The 20,000-nt window shown below is 58.6% G+C and overlaps 1 protein-coding gene across 1 annotated transcript in view; it reads right to left on the bottom strand.

Annotated features, from left to right (window-relative positions):
* Positions 1-20,000, bottom strand: part of LOC137312159 (uncharacterized) — a 77,500-nt gene that overhangs the window by 53,782 nt on the left and 3,718 nt on the right. Inside the window, exons 2-4 of the mRNA XM_067978845.1 lie at positions 19,186-19,260; positions 7,291-7,605; positions 1,642-1,698 (exon numbers count right to left, since the gene is read on the bottom strand). Coding sequence (XP_067834946.1) covers positions 1,642-1,698; positions 7,291-7,605; positions 19,186-19,260 — 447 coding nt within the window. The remainder of the gene's footprint in view (positions 1-1,641; positions 1,699-7,290; positions 7,606-19,185; positions 19,261-20,000) is intronic.

Raw genomic sequence — 20,000 nt, 5'->3', positions numbered from 1 at the left:
GAGAGATAGATAGAGGGAGAGCGAGGGAGAGAGATAGATAGAGGGAGAGCGAGGGAGAGAGATAGATAGAGGGAGAGCGAGGGAGATAGATAGAGGGGGAGAGAGAGAGAGAGAGAGGAGGGAGAGAGGGGCAGAGAGAGAGAGAGGGAGGGAGAGGAGAGAGAGAGAGGGAGAGAGAGAGGGAGAGAGATAGATAGAGGGGGAGAGAGAGAGAGAGAGAGAGGAGGGAGAGAGGGGCAGAGAGAGAGAGAGAGGGAGGAGAGAGAGAGAGAGAGAGAGGGAGAGAGAGAGGGAGGGAGAGGAGGAGAGAGAGAGGGGGGAGGAGAGAGGGAGGGAGAGAGAGAGAGGGAGGGAGAGGGGGAGAGAGAGAGGGAGGGAGAGTGAGGAGGAGGAGGAGAGAGATAGGGGGAAGAGAGAGGAGAGAGAGAGAGAGAGGGGAAGAGGGGGAGAGAGAGGGAGGGAGAGGGGAAGAGGGGGAGAGAGAGAGGGAGGGTGAGGAGGAGAGAGAGGGGGGAAGAGAGAGGGAGAGGGGGAGAGAAGGAGGAGAGGGGAGAGAGAGAGAGAGAGAGGGGAGAGGAAGGGAGAGGAGGAGAGAGAGAGGGGGCAAGAGAGAGGAAGAGAGAGAGAGAGGGGGAGAGGGGGAGAGCGAGAGGGGGGAGAGAGAGGGAGGGAGAGGGGGAGAGGGAGGGTGAGGAGGAGAGAGAGGGGAGAGAAGGAGGGAGAGGGGAAGAGGGGGAGGGAGAGGGGGAGAGAGGGAGGGAGAGGGGAAGAGGGGGAGAGAGAGAGAGGGGAAGGGGAGGGAGAGGGGGGAGAGGGAGGAGAGGGGAAGAGGGAGGAAGAGGGGGAGAGAGGGAGGAAGAGGGGGAGAGGGAGGGAGAGGGGAAGAGGGAGAGAGAGGGGGAGAGGGAGAGGGGAAGAGGTGGAGAGAGAGAGGGGAAGAGAGAGAGGGAGAGGAGGAGTGAGAGAGGGGGAAGAGAGAGGGAGAGAGAGGGAGGGAAGAGGGAGGAGAGGGGGAGAGAGGGAGGAAGAGGGGGAGAGAGGGAGGGAGAGGGAAGAGGGAGAGAGAGGGGGAGAGGGAGAGGGGAAGAGGTGGAGAGAGAGAGGGGAAGAGAGAGAGGGAGAGGAGGAGTGAGAGAGGGGGGAAGAGAGAGGGAGGGAAGAGGGAGGAAGAGGGGGAGAGAGGGAGGAAGAGGGGGAGAGAGGGAGGGAGAGGGAAGAGGGAGAGGGAGGGGGAGAGGGAGAGGGGAAGAGGGGGAGAGAGAGAGGGGAAGAGAGAGAGGGAGAGGAGGAGTGAGAGAGGGGGGAAGAGAGAGGGAGAGAGAGGGAGGGAGAGGCGAAGAGAGGGAGAGAGGGAGGGAGAGGGGAAGAGGGGGAGAGAGGGAGGGGGAGAGGGGAAGAGAGAGAGGGGGAAGAGAGAGGAGAGAGGGGGAAGAGAGAGGGAGAGAGAGGGAGGGAGAGGGGAAGAGAGGGAGAGAGGGAGGGAGAGGGGAAGAGGGGGAGGAGAGGGAGGGGGAGAGGGGAAGAGAGAGAGGGGGAGAGAGAGGGAAGAGAGGGGGGAAGAGAGAGGGAGAGGGAGGACGAGGAGGAGTGAGAGAGGGGGGAAGAGAGAGGGAGAGAGGGAGAGGGCGATACATTTCATACCTCTGATAATTTTAATGGGTCTGGTCACGTTACTGGTCTCAGTGACAACCTCAGGTTCTGTTAAATACAGTTCAAATCGAATAAATTAGTGATTCATGTAGAGAGAGGGAGAGAGAAGGAGAGGGAGGGAGAGAGTGGGGGAGCGATAGAGAGAGAGAGAGAGAGGTGGGAAGAGAGAGAGAGAGAGGGGGAGAGGGAGAGGGAGAGGGAGGAGAGAGAGAGAGAGAGAGAGGGGGGGAGAGAGAGAGAGAGAGGGGGAGAGGGAGAGGGAGGAGAGAGAGAGAGAGAGAGGGAGAGAGAGGGAGAGAGTGGGGGAGCGAGAGAGAGAGAGAGAGAGAGGTGGGAAGAGAGAGAGAGAGAGGGGAGAGGGAGAGGGAGAGGGAGGAGAGAGAGAGAGAGAGAGGGAGAGAGAGGGAGAGAGTGGGGGAGCGAGAGAGAGAGAGAGAGAGAGGTGGGAAGAGAGAGAGAGAGAGAGAGAGAGGTGGGAAGAGAGAGAGAGAGAGGGGGAGAGGGAGAGGGAGAGGGAGGAGAGAGAGAGAGAGGGAGAGAGAGGGAGAGAGTGGGGGAGCGAGAGAGAGAGAGAGAGAGAGGTGGGAAGAGAGAGAGAGAGAGGGGGAGAGGGAGAGGGAGAGGGAGGAGAGAGAGAGAGAGAGAGGGAGAGAGAGGGAGAGAGTGGGGGAGCGAGAGAGAGAGAGAGAGAGAGGTGGAAGAGAGAGAGAGAGAGAGAGAGGTGGGAAGAGAGAGAGAGAGAGGGGGAGAGGGAGAGGGAGAGGGAGGAGAGAGAGAGAGAGGAGAGAGAGGGAGAGAGTGGGGAGCGAGAGAGAGAGAGAGAGAGGTGGGAAGAGAGAGAGAGAGAGGGGGAGAGGGAGAGGGAGAGGGAGGAGAGAGAGAGAGAGAGAGGGGGGAGAGAGAGAGAGAGGGGGAGAGGGAGAGGGAGAGGGAGAGGGAGGAGAGAGAGAGAGAGAGAGAGATAGAGATAGAGAGGGGTGGGTGAGAGAGAGGAGGGGGAGGGGAGAGAGAGAGAGAGAGGAAGGGAGAGACTCGCAGAGAAAGAGAGGGTGAGGGAGAGAGAGGGAGGGAGTGAGGGACGGAGGGAGCAGAGTGGGTGAGCAGACTCGCCTGTAATGGTCAGTGTTAGGGAGTGAGTGAGGGAGTGAGGGTGAGTGAGGGAGAGTGAGGGACGGAGGGAGGGAGGGAGCAGACTCGCCTGTAATGGTCAGTGTTAGGGAGTGAGGGAGTGAGGGACGGAGGGAGTGAGGGACGGAGGGAGCAGACTCGCTGTAACGGTTAGTGTTAGGGAGTGTGTGAGTGAGTGAGTGAGGGAGTGAGGGACGGAGGGAGCAGACTCGCCTGTAACGGTCAGTGTTAGGGAGTGAGTGAGTGAGTGAGTGAGGAGTGAGGGACGGAGGGAGCAGAGTGGCTGAGCAGACTCGTCTGTAACGGTCAGTGTTAGGGAGTGAGTGAGTGAGTGAGTGAGGGAGTGAGGGACGGAGGGAGCAGACTCGCCTGTAACGGTCAGTGTTAGGGAGTGAGTGAGTGAGGGAGTGAGTGAGGGAGGGACGGACGGAGGGAGCAGACTCGCCTGTAACGGTCAGTGTTAGGGAGGTGAGTGAGTGAGTGAGTGAGGGAGTGAGTGAGGGAGGGACGGACGGAGGGAGCAGACTCGCCTGTAACGGTCAGTGTTAGGGAGGGAGTGAGGGAGGGAGTGAGGGAGTGAGGGACGGAGGGAGCAGACTCGCCTGTCACGGTCAGTGTTAGGGAGTGAGTGAGGGAGGGAGGTGAGTGAGAGTGAGTGAGGGAGTGAGTGAGGGAGGGACGGACGGAGGGAGCAGACTCGCCTGTAACGGTCAGTGTTAGGGAGTGAGTGAGTGAGTGAGTGAGGGAGTGAGTGAGGGAGGGACGGACGGAGGGAGCAGACTCGCCTGTAACGGTCAGTGTTAGGGAGGGGAGTGAGGGAGGGAGTGAGGGATGTGAGGGACGGAGGGAGCAGACTCGCCTGTCACGGTCAGTGTTAGGGAGTGAGGGAGGGAGGAGGGACGGAGGGAGCAGACTCGCCTGTAACGGTCAGTGTTAGGGAGTGAGGAGTGAGGGACGGAGGAGTGAGGGAGTGAGGGACGGAGGGAGCAGACTCGCCTGTAACGGTCAGTGTTAGGGAGTGAGGGAGTGAGGGAGTGAGGGACGGAGGGAGCAGACTCGCCTGTAACGTTCAGTGTTAGGGAGTGAGTGAGTGAGGGAGTGAGTGAGGGAGGGAGGGAGGGAGGGAGCAGACTCGCCTGTAACGGTCAGTGTTAGGGAGTGAGGGAGGGAGGGAGGGAGTGAGTGAGGGAGGGAGGGAGGGAGGGAGCAGACTCGCCTGTAACGGTCAGTGTTAGGGAGTGAGGGAGGGAGTGAGGGGAGGGACGGAGGGAGCAGACTCGCCTGTAACGGTCAGTGTTAGTGAGTGAGTGAGTGAGGGAGTGAGTGAGGGAGGGAGGGAGGGAGGGAGCAGACTCGCCTGTAACGGTCAGTGTTAGGGAGTGAGGGAGGGAGTGAGGGAGGGACGGAGGGAGCAGACTCGCCTGTAACGGTCAGTGTTAGGGAGTGATCGTGAGGGAGGGACGGAGGGAGGGAGCAGACTCGCCTGTAACGGTCAGTGTTAGTGAGTGAGGGAGTGAGTGAGTGAGTGAGTGAGGGAGAGAGTGAGTGAGTGAGTGAGTGAGGGAGGGAGGGAGGGAGGGAGGGAGCAGACTCGCCTGTAACGGTCAGTGTTAGGGAGTGAGTGAGTGAGGGAGTGAGGGAGGGAGGGAGGGAGGGAGGGAGGGAGGGAGCAGACTCGCCTGTAACGGTCAGTGTTGGGGAGTGAGTGAGTGAGGGAGTGAGGGAGGGAGGGAGGGAGCACACTCGCCTGTAACGGTCAGTGTTAGTGAGTGAGGGAGTGAGTGAGGGAGTGAGGGACGGAGGGAGGGAGCACACTCGCCTGTAACGGTCTGTGTTAGTGAGTGAGGGAGTGAGTGAGGGAGTGAGGGACGGAGGGGAGGGAGCAGACTCGCCTGTAACGGTCAGTGTTAGGGAGTGAGTGAGTGAGTGAGTGAGTGAGGGACGGAGGGAGGAGCACACTCGCCTGTAACGGTCAGTGTTAGGGATGAGTGAGTGAGTGAGGGAGTGAGGGACGGAGGGAGGAGTGAGGGAGGAGGGACGGAGGGAGCAGACTCGCCTGTAACGGTCAGTGTTAGTGAGTGAGGGAGTGAGTGAGTGAGTGAGTGAGGGAGGGAGGGAGTGAGTGAGTGAGTGAGTGAGGGAGTGAGGGACGGAGGGGAGTGAGGGAGTGAGGGAAGGACGGAGGGAGCAGACTCGCCTGTAACGGTCAGTGTTAGGGGAGTGAATGAGGGAGGGACGGAGGGATGGAGGGAGGGAGGGAGCAGACTCGCCTGTAACGGTCAGTGTTAGTGGTGAGTGAGTGAGTGAGGGAGGGAGTGACGTGAGTGAGTGAGTGAGTGAGGGAGGGGAGGGAGGGAGCAGACTCGCCTGTAACGGTCAGTGTTGGGGAGGGAGGGAGGAGGGAGGGAGGGAGGGAGGGAGCACACTCGCCTGTAACGGTCAGTGTTAGTGTGAGGGAGTGAGTGAGGGAGTGAGGGACGGAGGGAGGGAGCACACTCGCCTGTAACGGTCTGTGTTAGTGAGTGAGGGAGTGAGTGAGGGAGTGAGGGACGGAGGGAGGGAGCAGACTCGCCTGTAACGGTCAGTGTTAGGGAGTGAGTGAGTGAATGAGTGAGTGAGGGAGTGAGGGAGTGAGGGACGGAGGGAGGGGAGCACACTCGCCTGTAACGGTCAGTGTTAGGGAGTGAGTGAGTGAGTGAGGGAGTGAGGACGGAGGGAGGGAGGGAGTGAGGGAGGGACGGAGGGAGCAGACTCGCCTGTAACGGTCAGTGTTAGTGAGTGAGGGATGTGAGTGAGTGAGTGAGTGAGGGGAGTGAGCAGACTCGCCTGTAACGGTCAGTGTTAGTGAGTGAGTGAGTGAGGGAGTGAGGGAGGGAGGGACGGAGGGAGCACACTCGCCTGTCACGGTCAGTGTTAGTGAGTGAGTGAGGGAGGGAGGGAGTGAGTGAGTGAGGGAGGGGTGAGTGAGGGAGGGAGGGAGCACACTCGCCTGTAACGATCAGTGTTAGTGAGTGAGTGAGGGAGGGAGGGAGTGAGTGAGGGAGTGAGTGAGTGAGGGATGGAGGAGCAGAGCGGGTGAGCACACTCGCCTGTAACGGTCAGTGTTAGTGAGTGAGTGAGTGAGGGATGGAGGGAGTGAGGGACGGAGGGAGGCAACAGACTCGCCTGTCACGGTCAGTGTTAGGGAGTGAGTGAGTGAGTGAGGGAGGGACGGAGGGAGCACACTCGCCTGTAACGGTCAGTGTTAGTGAGTGAGGGAGTGAGTGAGTGAGTGAGTGAGGGAGTGAGGGAAGGGACGGAGGGAGCACACTCGCCTGTAACGGTCAGTGTTAGTGAGTGAGGGAGGGAGTGAGGGAGTGAGTGAGTGAGTGAGTGAGTGAGGGAGTGACGGAGGGAGCACACTTGCCTGTCACGGTCAGTGTTAGTGAGTGAGTGAGTGAGGGAGGGAGTGAGGAGGTACGGAGGGAGCACACTCGCCTGTCACGGTCAGTGTTAGTGAGTGAGTGAGTGAGTGAGTGAGTGAGTGAGTGTGAGTGAGGAGCACACTCGCCTGTAACGGTCAGTGTTAGTGAGTGAGTGAGTGAGTGAGTGAGGGAGTGAGTGAGTGAGTGAGTGAGGGAGCACACTCGCCTGTCACGGTCAGTGTTAGGGAGTGAGTGAGTGAGTGAGTGAGGGAGTGAGTGAGTGAGGGAGTGAGTGAGTGAGGGAGCACACTCGCCTGTCACGGTCAGTGTTAGTGAGGGAGTGAGTGAGTGAGGGAGTGAGGGAGGGACGCAGGGAGCACACTCGCCTGTCACGGTCAGTGTTAGGGAGTGAGTGAGGGAGTGAGTGAGTGAGGGAGCACACTCGCCTGTCACGGTCAGTGTTAGTGAGTGAGTGAGTGAGTGAGTGAGTGAGGGAGTGAGTGAGTGAGGGAGGGAGGGACGGAGGGAGCAGACTCGCCTGTCACGGTCAGTGTTAGGAGTGAGTGAGGGAGTGAGTGAGTGAGGAGCACACTCGCCTGTCACGGTCAGTGTTAGTGAGTGAGTGAGTGAGTGAGTGAGTGAGGGAGCACACTCGCCTGTCACGGTCAGTGTTAGTGAGTGAGTGAGTGAGTGAGTGAGTGAGTGAGTGAGGGAGCACACTCGCCTGTCACGGTCAGTGTTATGTCCACGATATCTGCGTTTGACTCTCCTTGATGACGATACACTGATATTCCCCAGTGTCACGGTCAGTGTTAGTGAGTGAGGGAGGGAGTGAGTGAGTGAGTGAGGGACGGAGGGAGCACACTCGCCTGTCACGGTCAGTGTTAGTGAGTGAGGGAGGGAGTGAGGGAGTGATGTGAGTGAGTGAGTGAGTGAGTGAGTGAGTGAGGGAGGGAGGGAGCACACTCGCCTGTCACGGTCAGTGTTAGTGAGTGAGTGAGTGAGTGAGTGAGTGAGTGAGTGAGTGAGTGAGGGAGTGAGGGAGTGAGTGAGTGAGGGAGTGAGGGAGGGGAGTGAGGGACGGAGGGACGGAGGGATGCACACTCGCCTGTCACGGTCAGTGTTATGTCCACGATATCTGCCGTTTGACTCTCCTGATGACTATACACTGATATTCCCCAGTGTCGTTCTCCTGCACCCTCCTGATGCTCAGTGAGAGGTTCCCACGGTTGAATTCCCCGGGGAAGGTGTCTGTGCGCCTCTGTAGTGCGAGCTCTTGTAGCCGGGAATCTCCGAGACCCCGTTCGTGTACCAGGCCACCAGGGGGCCGTTCTGCCAGTAAACCTTCGCGGTTTCAATACCTCCAGGGTCACTGTGGCAGGCAGGAGCACATCTGTCCCAACATCTGCCCGAATCTCCGAACCTTCAAAACAAAGAGGGTATCAGCGTCAGTCAGACCCGGGGCTGTGGAGAGTCTGGAGCAGTCTGTCTACCGGCTGGAGTCTGGAGCAGTCTGTCCACAGGCTGGAGTCTGGAGCAGACTGTCCACAAGCTGGAGTCTGGAGCAGTCTGTCCACAGGCTGGAGTCTGGAGCAGTCTGTCCACAGGCTGGAGTCTGGGGCAGTCTGTCCGCAGGCTGGAGTCTGGAGCAGTCTGTCTACAGGCAGGAGTCTGGAGCAGTCTGTCCACAGGCTGGAGTCTGGAGCAGACTGTCTACAGGCTGGAGTCTGGAGCAGTCTGTCTGCAGGCTGCAGTCTGGAGCAGTCTGTCCACAGGCTGGAGTCTGGAGCAGACTGTCTACAGGCTGGAGTCTGGAGCAGTCTGTCGACAGGCTGGAGTCTGGAGCAGTCTGTCTATCGGCTGGAGTCTGGAGCAGTCTGTCAACAGGCTGGAGTCTGGAGCAGACTGTCTGCAGGCTGGAGTCTGGAGTAGTCTGTCCGCAGGCTGGAGTCTGGAGCAGTCTGTCCACAGGCTGGAGTCTGGAGCAGTCTGTCCACAGGCTGGAGTCTGGAGCAGTCTGTCCACAGGCTGGAGTCTGGAGCAGTCTGTCCGCAGGCTGGAGTCTGGGGCAGTCTGTCCGCAGGCTGGAGTCTGGAGCAGTCTGTCCGCAGGCTGGAGTCTGGGGCAGTCTGTCCACAGGCTGGAGTCTGGAGCAGTCTGTCCACAGGCCTGGAGTCTGGAGCAGACTGTCTACAGGCTGGAGTCTGGAGCAGTCTGTCGACAGGCTGGAGTCTGGAGCAGTCTGTCCACAGGCTGGAGTCTGGAGCAGTCTGTCTACAGGCTGGAGTCTGGAGCAGTCTGTCTACCGGCTGGAGTCTGGAGCAGTCTGTCTGCAGGCTGCAGTCTGGAGCAGTCTGTCGACAGGCTGGAGTCTGGAGCAGTCTGTCGACAGGCTGGAGTCTGGAGCAGTCTGTCCACAGGCTGGAGTCTGGAGCAGTCTGTCCACAGGCTGGAGTCTGGAGCAGTCTGTCCGCAGGCTGGAGTCTGGGCAGTCTGTCCGCAGGCTGGAGTCTGGAGCAGTCTGTCGACAGGCTGGAGTCTGGAGCAGTCTGTCTGCAGGCTGGAGTCTGGAGCAGTCTGTCTACAGGCTGGAGTCTGGAGCAGTCTGTCTGCAGGCTGCAGTCTGGAGCAGTCTGTCGACAGGCTGGAGTCTGGAGCAGTCTGTCGACAGGCTGGAGTCTGGAGCAGACTGTCTGCAGGCTGGAGTCTGGAGTAGTCTGTCCGCAGGCTGGAGTCTGGAGCAGTCTGTCCACAGGCTGGAGTCTGGAGCAGTCTGTCTGCAGGCTGGAGTCTGGAGCAGTCTGTCGACAGGCTGGAGTCTGGAGCAGTCTGTCTACAGGCTGGAGTCTGGAGCAGTCTGTCTACAGGCTGGAGTCTGGAGCAGTCTGTCTACAGGCTGGAGTCTGGAGCAGTCTGTCCACAGGCTGGAGTCTGGAGCAGTCTGTCTGCAGGCTGAGTCTGGAGCAGTCTGTCTACAGGCTGGAGTCTGGAGCAGTCTGTCTACAGGCTGGAGTCTGGAGCAGTCTGTCTACAGGCTGGAGTCTGGAGCAGTCTGTCTACAGGCTGGAGACTGGAGCAGTCTGTCCACAGGCTGGAGTCTGGAGCAGTCTGTCTACAGGCTGGAGTCTGGAGCAGTCTGTCCACAGGCTGGAGTCTGGAGCAGTCTGTCCACAGGCTGGAGTCTGGAGCAGTCTGTCTACAGGCTGGAGTCTGGAGCAGTCTGTCTACAGGCTGGAGTCTGGAGCAGTCTGTCGACAGGCTGGAGTCTGGAGCAGTCTGTCTACAGGCTGGAGTCTGGAGCAGTCTGTCCACAGGCTGGAGTCTGGAGCAGTCTGTCGACAGGCTGGAGTCTGGAGCAGTCTGTCCACAGGCTGGAGTCTGGAGCAGTCTGTCCACAGGCTGGAGTCTGGAGCAGTCTGTCTACAGGCTGGAGTCTGGAGCAGTCTGTCGACAGGCTGGAGTCTGGAGCAGTCTGTCCACAGGCTGGAGTCTGGAGCAGTCTGTCTGCAGGCTGGAGTCTGGAGCAGTCTGTCTGCACGCTGGAGGCTGGAGCACTCTGTCTATAGGCTGGAGTCTGGAGCAGTCTGTCTATAGGCTGGAGTCTGGAGCAGTCTGTCGATCGGCTGGAGTCTGGAGCAGTCTGTCTGCAGGAGTCTGGAGCAATCTGTCTACAGGCTGGAGTCTGGATCAGTCTGTCAACAGGCTGGAGTCTGGAGCAGTCTGTCTATAGGCTGGAGTCTGGAGCAGTCTGTCTGCAGGAGTCTGGAGCAATCTGTCTACAGGCTGGAGTCTGGATCAGTCTGTCAACAGGCTGGAGTCTGGAGCAGTCTGTCTACAGGCTGGAGTCTGGAGCAGTCTGTCTACAGGCTGGAGTCTGGAGCAGTCTGTCACAGGCTGGAGTCTGGAGCAGTCTGTCTACAGGCAGGAGTCTGGAGCAGTCTGTCCACAGGCTGGAGTCTGGAGCAGTCTGTCGGCAGGCTGGAGTCTGGAGCAGTCTGTCCACAGGCTGGAGTCTGGAGCAGTCTGTCTACAGGCTGGAGTCTGGAGCAGTCTGTCTACAGGCTGGAGTCTGGAGCAGTCTGTCCACAGGCTGGAGTCTGGAGCAGTCTGTCTACAGGCTGGAGTCTGGAGCAGTCTGTCTACAGGCTGGAGACTGGAGCAGTCTGTCCACAGGCTGGAGTCTGGAGCAGTCTGTCTACAGGCTGGAGTCTGGAGCAGTCTGTCCACAGGCTGGAGTCTGGAGCAGTCTGTCGGCAGGCTGGAGCTGGAGCAGTCTGTCCACAGGCTGGAGTCTGGAGCAGTCTGTCTATCGCTGGAGTCTGGAGCAGTCTGTCTGCACGCTGGAGGCTGGAGCACTCTGTCTATAGGCTGGAGTCTGGAGCAGTCTGTCTATAGGCTGGAGTCTGGAGCAGTCTGTCTATCGGCTGGAGTCTGGAGCAGTCTGTCTGCAGGAGTCTGGAGCAATCTGTCTACAGGCTGGAGTCTGGATCAGTCTGTCAACAGGCTGGAGTCTGGAGCACTCTGTCTATAGGCTGGAGTCTGGAGCAGTCTGTCTTTCGGCTGGAGTCTGGAGCAGTCTGTCTACACGCTGGAGGCTGGAGCAGTCTGTCTATAGGCTGGAGTCTGGAGCAGTCTGTCCATCGGCTGGAGTCTGGAGCAGTCTGTCTACAGGCTGGAGTCTGGAGCAGTCTGTCTACAGGCTGGAGTCTGGAGCAGTCTGTCTACAGGCTGGAGTCTGGAGCAGTCTGTCGACAGGCTGGAGTCTGGAGCAGTCTGTCCACAGGCTGGAGTCTGAGCAGTCTGTCCACAGGCTGGAGTCTGGAGCAGTCTGTCTATCGGCTGGAGTCTGGAGCAGTCTGTCTACAGGCTGGAGTCTGGAGCAGTCTGTCTACCGGCTGGAGTCTGGAGTAGTCTGTCTACCGGCTGGAGTCTGGAGCAGTCTGTCCAACGGCTGGAGTCTGGAGCAGTCTGTCTACAGGCTGGAGTCTGGAGCAGTCTGTCTACAGGCTGGAGTCTGGAGCAGTCTGTCTGTAGGCTGGAGACTGGAGCAGTCTGTCTACAGGCTGGAGTCTGGAGCAGTCTGTCTATCGGCTGGAGTCTGGAGCAGTCTGTCTATCGGCTGGAGTCTGGAGCATTCTGTCCACAGGCTGGAGTCTGGAGCATTCTGTCCACAGGCTGGAGTCTGGAGCAGTCTGTCCGCAGGCTGGAGTCTGGAGCAGTCTGTCTGCAGGCTGGAGTCTGGAGCAGTCTGTCTGCAGGCTGGCGTCTGGAGCAGTCTGTCTATAGACTGGAGTCTGGAGCAGTCTGTCCACAGGCTGGAGTCTGCAGCAGTCTGTCTACAGCTGGAGTCTGGAGCAGTCTGTCTGCAGGCTGGAGTCTGGAGCAGTCTGTCCACAGGCTGGAGTCTGGAGCAGTCTGTCTGCAGGCTGGAGTCTGGAGCAGTCTGTCTACAGGCTGGAGTCTGGAGCAGTCTGTCTACAGGCTAGAGTCTGGAGCAGTCTGTCTGCAGGCTGGAGTCTGGAGCAGTCTGTCCACAGGCTGGAGTCTGGAGCAGTCTGTCTACAGGCTGGAGTCTGGAGCAGTCTGTCTGCAGGCTGGAGTCTGGAGCAGTCTGTCTAACGGCTGGAGTCTGGAGCAGTCTGTCTACAGGCTGGAGTCTGGAGCAGTCTGTCTACAGGCTGGAGTCTGGAGCAGTCTGTCTACAGGCTGGAGTCTGGAGCAGTCTGTCTACAGGCTGGAGTCTGGAGCAGTCTGTCCACAGGCAGGAGTCTGGAGCAGTCTGTCTATCGGCTGAAGTCTGGAGCAGTCTGTCTACAGGCTGGAGTGTGGAGCAGTCTGTCTACAGGCTGGAGTCTGGAGCAGTCTGTCCACAGGCTGGAGTCTGAGCAGTCTGTCCACAGGCTGGAGTCTGGAGCAGTCTGTCTACAGGCTGGAGTCTGGAGCAGTCTGTCTATCGGCTGGAGTCTGGAGCAGTCTGTCTGTCGGCTGGAGTCTGGAGCAGACTGTCCGTAGACTGGTGACTGGAGCAGTCTGTCCACAGGCTGGAGTCTGGAGCAGTCTGACCACAGGCTGGAGTCTGGAGCAGTCTGTCTATCGGCTGGAGTCTGGAGCAGTCTGTCCATAGACTGGAGTCTGGAGCAGTCTGTCTACCGGCTGGAGTCTGGAGCAGTCTGTCGACAGGCTGGAGTCTGGAGCAGTCTGTCCACAGGCTGGAGTCTGGAGCAGTCTGTCTACAGGATGGAGTCTGGAGCAGTCTGTCGGCAGGCTGGAGTCTGGAGCAGTCTGTCTACAGGATGGAGTCTGGAGCAGTCTGTCTATCGGCTGGAGTCTGGAGCAGACTGTCCACAGGTTGGAGTCTGGAGCAGTCTGTCTATAGGCTGGAGTCTGGAGCAGTCTGTCGACAGGCTGGAGTCTGGAGCAGTCTGTCTAGCGGCTGGAGTCTGGAGCAGTCTGTCTATCGGCTGGAGTCTGGAGCAGACTGTCCACAGGCTGGAGTCTGGAGCAGTCTGTCTATCGGCTGGAGTCTGGAGCAGACTGTCCACAGGCTGGAGTCTGGAGCAGTCTGTCTATAGGCTGGAGTCTGGAGCAGTCTGTCGACAGGCTGGAGTCTGGAGCAGTCTGTCTACCGGCTGGAGTCTGGAGCAGGTCTGTCCACAGGCTGGAGTCTGGAACAGTCTGTCTACAGGCTGGAGTCTGGAGCAGTCTGTCTGCAGGCTGGAGTCTGGAGCAGTCTGTCTGCAGGCTGGAGTCTGGAGCAGTCTGTCCACAGGCTGGAGTCTGGAGCAGTCTGTCGACAGGCAGGAGTCTGGAGCAGTCTGTGTACAGGCTGGAGTCTGGAGCAGTCTGTCTACAGGCTGGAGTCTGGAGCAGTCTGTCTGCAGGCTGGAGTCTGGAGCAGTCTGTCTACAGGCTGGAGTCTGGAGCAGTCTGTCTATCGGCTGGAGTCTGGAGCTGTCTGTCTCCAGGCTGAAGTCTGGAGCAGTCTGTCTATCGGCTGGAGTCTGGAGCAGTCTGTCCACAGGCTGGAGTCTGGAGCAGTCTGTCCACAGGCTGGAGTCTGAGCAGTCTGTCCGCAGACTGGAGACTGAGCAGTCTGTCCACAGGCTGGAGTCTGGAGCAGTCTGTCCACAGGCTGGAGTCTGGAGCAGTCTGTCTACAGGCTGGAGTCTGGAGCAGTCTGTCGACAGGCTGGAGTCTGGAGCTGTCTGTCTGCAGGCTGGAGTCTGGAGCAGTCTGTCTGCAGGCTGGAGTCTGGAGCAGTCTGTCCACAGGCTGGAGTCTGGAGCAGTCTGTCTACAGGCTGGAGTCTGGAGCAGTCTGTCTACAGGCTGGAGTCTGGAGCAGTCTGTCTACAGGCTGGAGTCTGGAGCAGTCTGTCTCCAGGCTGGAGTCTGGAGCAGTCTGTCCACAGGCTGAAGTCTGGAGCAGTCTGTCTATCGGCTGAAGTCTGGAGCAGTCTGTCCACAGGCTGGAGTCTGGAGCAGTCTGTCTGTCGGCTGAAGTCTGGAGCAGTCTGTCTACTGGCTGGAGTGTGGAGCAGTCTGTCCTCAGGCTGGAGTCTGGAGCAGTCTGTCCACAGGCTGGAGTCTGGAGCAGTCTGTCCACAGGCTGGAGTCTGGAGCATTCTGTCTGCAGGCTGGAGTCTGGAGCAGTCTGTCTATCGGCTAGAGGTCTGGAGCATTCTGTCTGTCGGCTGGAGTCTGGAGCAGACTGTCCGTAGACTGGTGACTGGAGCAGTCTGTCTATCGGCTGGAGTCTGGAGCAGTCTGTCCACAGGCTGGAGTCTGGAGCAGTCTGTCCACAGGCTGGAGTCTGGAGCAGTCTGTCTATCGGCTGGAGTCTGGAGCAGTCTGTCCATAGACTGGAGTCTGGAGCAGTCTGTCTACCGGCTGGAGTCTGGAGCAGTCTGTCCACAGGCTGGAGTCTGGAGCAGTCTGTCTACCGGCTGGAGTCTGGAGCAGTCTGTCTACAGGCTGGAGTCTGGAGCAGTCTGTCCACAGGCTGGAGTCTGGAGCAGTCTGTCTACAGGCTGGAGTCTGGAGCAGGTCTGTCTACAGGCTGGAGTCTGGAGCAGTCTGTCTACAGGCTGGAGTCTGGAGCAGTCTGTCTACACGCTGGAGTCTGGAGCAGTCTGTCCACACGCTGGAGTCTGGAGCAGTCTGTCCACAGGCTGGAGTCTGGAGCAGTCTGTCTATAGGCTGGAGTCTGGAGCAGTCTGTCTACAGGCTGGAGTCTGGAGCAGTCTGTCCAAAGGCTGGAGTCTGGAGCAGTCTGTCTGTAGGCTGGAGTCTGGAGCAGTCTGTCTATCGGCTGGAGTCTGGAGCAGTCTGTCTATCGGCTGGAATCTGAGCAGTCTGTCTATCGGCTGGAGTCTGGAGCAGTCTGTCTATCGGCTGGAGTCTGGAGCAGTCTGTCTATCGGCTCGAGTCTGGAGCAGTCTGTCTATCGGCTGGAGTCTGGAGCAGTCTGTATATCGGCTGGAGTCTGGAGCAGTCTGTCTACAGGGCTGGAGTCTGGAGCAGTCTGTCTATCGGCTGGAGTCTGGAGCAGTCTGTCTGCAGGCTGGAGTCTGGAGCAGTCTGTCTCTTGGCTGGAGTCTGGAGCAGTCTGTCTATCGGCTGGAGTCTGGAGCAGTCTGTCTACAGGCTGGAGTCTGGAGCAGTCTGTCGACAGGCTGCAGTCTGGAGCAGTCTGTCTATCGGCTGGAGTCTGGAGCAGTCTGTCTATAGGCTGGAGTCTGGAGCAGTCTGTCTATAGGCTGGAGTCTGGAGCAGTCTGTCCGTAGACTGGAGACTGGAGCAGACTGTCCGCAGACTGGAGACTGGAGCAGTCTGTCCGCAGACTGAGACTGGAGCAGACTGGAGACTGGAGCAGACTGTCCGCAGACTGGAGACTGGAGCAGTCTGTCCGCAGACTGGAGACTGGAGCAGACTGTCTATAGACTGGAGACTGGAGCAGACTGTACGCAGACTGGAGACTGGAGCAGATTGTCTATATCTGGAGTCTGGAGCAGACTGTCCGCAGACTGGAGATGGGGACTGTCCGCAGACTGGAGACTGGAGCAGTCTGTCCGCAGACTGGAGACTGGAGCCCCAGACTGTCCTATAGACTGGAGACTGGAGCAGACTGTCCGCAGACTGGAGACTGGAGCAGTCTGTCCGCAGACTGGAGACTGAGCAGACTGTCCGCAGACTGGAGACTGGAGCAGTCTGTCCGCAGACTGGAGACTGGAGCAGACTGTCCGCAGACTGGAGACTGGAGCAGTTTGTCCGCAGACTGGAGACTGGAGCAGACTGTCCGCAGACTGGAGACTGGAGCAGACTGTCCGCAGACTGGAGACTGGAGCAGTCTGTCCGCAGACTGGAGACTGGAGCAGACTGTCCGCAGACTGGAGACTGCAGCAGACTGTCCGCAGACTGGAGACTGGAGCAGACTGTCTATAGACTGGAGACTGGAGCAGTTTGTCCGCAGACTGGAGACTGGAGCAGACTGTCTGAAGACTGGAGACTGGAGCAGACTGTCTATAGACTGGAGACTGGAGCAGTCTGTCCGCAGACTGGAGACTGGAGCAGACTGTCCGCAGACTGGAGACTGGAGCAGACTGTCTATAGACTGGAGACTGGAGCAGACTGTCCGCAGACTGGAGACTGGAGCAGACTGTCCGGAGACTGGAGACTGGAGCAGACTGTCTATAGACTGGAGACTGGAGCAGTCTGTCCGCAGACTGGAGACTGGAGCAGACTGTCCGCAGACTGGAGACTGAGCAGACTGTCCGCAGACTGGAGGACTGGAGCAGACTGTCTATAGACTGGAGACTGGAGCAGACTGTCTATAGACTGGAGACTGGAGCAGACTGTCTATAGACTGGAGACTGGAGCAGACTGTCTATAGACTGGAGACTGGAGCAGTCTGTCTATAGACTGGAGACTGAGCAGTCTGTCTATAGACTGGAGACTGGAGCAGACTGTCTATAGACTGGAGACTGGAGCAGACTGTCCGCAGACTGGAGACTGGAGCAGACTGTCCGCAGACTGGAGACTGGAGCAGTCTGTCCGCAGACTGGAGACTGGAGCAGACTGTCCGCAGACTGGAGACTGGAGCAGTTTGTCCGCAGACTGGAGACTGGAGCAGACTGTCTGAAGACTGGAGACTGGAGCAGACTGTCTATAGACTGGAGACTGGAGCAGACTGTCCGTAGACTGGAGACTGGAGCAGTCTGTCGCAGACTGGAGACTGGAGCAGTCTGTCTATAGACTGGAGACTGGAGCAGACTGTCCGCAGACTGGAGACTGAGCAGACTGTCCGCAGACTGGAGACTGGAGCAGTCTGTCTATAGACTGGAGACTGGAGCAGACTGTCCGTAGACTGGAGACTGGAGCAGACTGTCCGCAGACTGGAGACTGGAGCAGTCTGTCCGCAGACTGGAGACTGGAGCAGACTGTCCGTAGACTGCAGACTGGAGCAGACTGTCTTTTGACTGGAGACTGGAGCAGACTGTCCGCAGACTGGAGACTGGAGCAGACTGTCTTTTGACTGGAGACTGGAGCAGACTGTCCGTAGACTGGAGACTGGAGCAGACTGTCTATAGACTGGAGACTGGAGCAGACTGCCCGCAGACTGGAGACTGGAGCAGACTGTCCGCAGACTGGAGACTGGAACAGTCTGTCTATAGACTGGAGACTGGAACAGACTGTCCGGAGACTGGAGACTGGAGCAGACTGTCTATAGACTGGAGACTGGAGCAGACTGTCCGCAGACTGGAGACTGGAGCAGACTGTCTTTTGACTGGAGACTGGAGCAGACTGTCCGTAGACTGGAGACTGGAGCAGACTGTCTATAGACTGGAGACTGGAGCAGACTGGCCCGCAGACTGGAGACTGGAGCAGACTGTCCGCAGACTGGAGACTGGAACAGTCTGTCTATAGACTGGAGACTGGAACAGACTGTCCGGAGACTGGAGACTGGAGCAGACTGTCTATAGACTGGAGACTGGAGCAGACTGTCCGCAGACTGGAGACTGGAGCAGACTGTCTATAGACTGGAGACTGGAGCAGACTGTCCGTAGACTGGAGACTGGAGCAGACTGTCTATAGACTGGAGACTGGAGCAGACTGTCTATAGACTGGAGACTGGAGCAGACTGTCTATAGACTGGAGACTGGAGCAGACTGTCCGTAGACTGGAGACTGGAGCAGACTGTCCGCAGACTGGAGACTGGAGCAGACTGTCCGTAGACTGGAGACTGGAGCAGACTGTCCGCAGACTGGAGACTGGAGCAGTCTGTCCGCAGACTGGAGACTGGAGCAGACAGTCCGCAGACTGGAGACTGGAGCAGTCTGTCCGCAGACTGGAGACTGGAGCAGACTGTCCGCAGACTGGAGACTGGAGCAGTCTGTCCGCAGACTGGAGACTGGAGCAGACTGTCCGCAGACTGGAGACTGAACAGACTGTCCGCAGACTGGAGACTGGAGCAGACTGTCCGTAGACTGGAGACTGGAGCAGTCTGTCCGTAGACTGGAGACTGGAGAAGTTTGTCCGCAGACTGGAGACTGGAGCAGACTGTCCGCAGACTGGAGACTGGAGCAGACTGTCCCCCGCAGACTGGAGACTGGAGCAGACTGTCCGTAGACTGGAGACTGAGCAGACTGTCTGAAGACTGGAGACTGGAGCAGACTGTCTATAGACTGGAGACTGGAGCAGACTGTCCGCAGACTGGAGACTGGAGCAGTCTGTCTGAGACTGGAGACTGGAGCAGACTGTCTATAGACTGGAGACTGGAGCAGACTGTCCGTAGACTGGAGACTGGAGCAGTCTGTCCGCAGACTGGAGACTGGAGCAGACTGTCTGAAGACTGGAGACTGAGCAGACTGTCTATAGACTGGAGACTGGAGCAGACTGTCCGCAGACTGGAGACTGGAGCAGTCTGTCTGAAGACTGGAGACTGGAGCAGACTGTCTATAGACTGGAGACTGGAGCAGACTGTCCGCAGACTGAGACTGGAGCAGTCTGTCCGCAGACTGGAGACTGGAGCAGACTGTCTGAAGACTGGAGACTGGAGCAGACTGTCTATAGACTGGAGACTGGAGCAGACTGTCCGTAGACTGGAGACTGGAGCAGTCTGTCCGCAGACTGGAGACTGAGCAGACTGTCTGAAGACTGGAGACTGGAGCAGACTGTCTATAGACTGGAGACTGGAGCAGACTGTCCGCAGACTGGAGACTGGAGCAGTCTGTCTGAAGACTGGAGACTGAGCAGACTGTCTATAGACTGGAGACTGGAGCAGACTGTCCGCAGACTGAGGACTGGAGCAGACTGTCTGAAGACTGGAGACTGGAGCAGACTGTCTATAGACTGGAGACTGGAGCAGACTGTCGCAGACTGGAGACTGGAGCAGTCTGTCCGCAGACTGAGACTGGAGCAGACTCTCCGCAGACTGGAGACTGGAGCAGACTGTCCGTAGACTGGAGACTGGAGCAGACTGTCCGCAGACTGGAGACTGGAGCAGTCCTGTCCCGCAGACTGGAGACTGGAGCAGACTGTCCGCAGACTGGAGACTGGAGCAGTCTGTCCGTAGACTGGAGACTGGAGCAGACTGTCCGCAGACTGGAGGACTGGAGCAGACTGTCTATAGACTGGAGACTGTAGCAGTCTGTCCGCAGACTGGAGACTGGAGCAGACTGTCTATAGACTGGAGACTGGAGCAGACTGTCCGCAGACTGAGACTGGAGCAGGACTGTCCGCAGACTGGAGACTGGAGCAGACTGTCTATAGACTGGAGACTGGAGCAGTCTGTCCGCAGACTGGAGACTTGTTCGCCCCAGAGCAGAGACGGTCGCGAGGGGATTTAACAGAGGGGTTCGAAATTACGAGGGGTTTTGAGAGGAGTGAACAAGGAGAATCTGTTCCTCGGAGACAGGAGGGTCGGTAACCAGTGGACACAGAATTCAGGGGCTCGGCAAGAGGGAGAGAGCCAGAGGGAGGGGAGATCACTCATTACACCCCACCTGCGACCTGGCAGGCGTTTCCCAAAATAATCAAACACGGGATCAGGTATTGCTTGTTCCAAAGTGAGTTATTTCCTGAAATCCAGAGACAACTGTGAGTTAGTGCAGGGAGAGAGAGAGAGAGGGGGAGGGAGAGAGAGGGGGAGGGAGTGAGGGAGGGAGAGAGAGGGAGAGAGAGAGAGAGGGGGAGGGAGAGAGGAGAGGGAGAGAGGGAGTGAGGGAGAGAGAGAGAGAGGGGAGGGAGAGGAGGGGAGGGAGAGAGGAGAGGGAGTGAGGGAGGGAGAGAGAGAGAGGGAGAGAGAGAGGGAGAGAGAGAGAGAGGGAGTGAGGAGAGAGAGAGAGAGAGGGAGAGAGAGAGAGAGAGAGGGAGAGGAGTGAGGGAGACAGAGAGAGAGAGGGGAGACGGGGAGGAGGGAGAGAGAGAGAGGGAGAGGGGAGGGAGGGAGAGAGAGAGAGGGGGAGGGAGAGAGGGAGAGGGAGTGAGGGAGGGAGAGAGAGAGGGAGACGGGGAGAGAGGGAGAGAGAGAGAGAGAGAGGGAGAGGGATAGAGGGAGAGAGAGAGGGAGAGGGGGAGGGGAGAGAGAGAGGGAGAGGGAGAGGGGAGGGAGAGAGAGAGAGGGAGACGGGAGAGAGGGAGAGAGAGAGGGAGAGAGGGAGAGAGAGAGGGAGAGGGGAGGAGAGAGAGAGGGAGAGGGGAGAGAGAGAGAGGGGGGGAGGGAGAGGGATGAGAGGGAGAGAGAGAGGGACAGTGTGAGGGGGAGAGAGAGAGGGACAGTGTGAGGGGGGAGACGAGAGAGGGACAGTGTGAGGGGGAA

The sequence above is a fragment of the Heptranchias perlo genome, unplaced genomic scaffold, assembly GCF_035084215.1.
Source record: "Heptranchias perlo isolate sHepPer1 unplaced genomic scaffold, sHepPer1.hap1 HAP1_SCAFFOLD_400, whole genome shotgun sequence".
Taxonomy (NCBI): domain Eukaryota; kingdom Metazoa; phylum Chordata; class Chondrichthyes; order Hexanchiformes; family Hexanchidae; genus Heptranchias; species Heptranchias perlo.
This window is presented reverse-complemented; position numbering and strand designations above follow the sequence as displayed.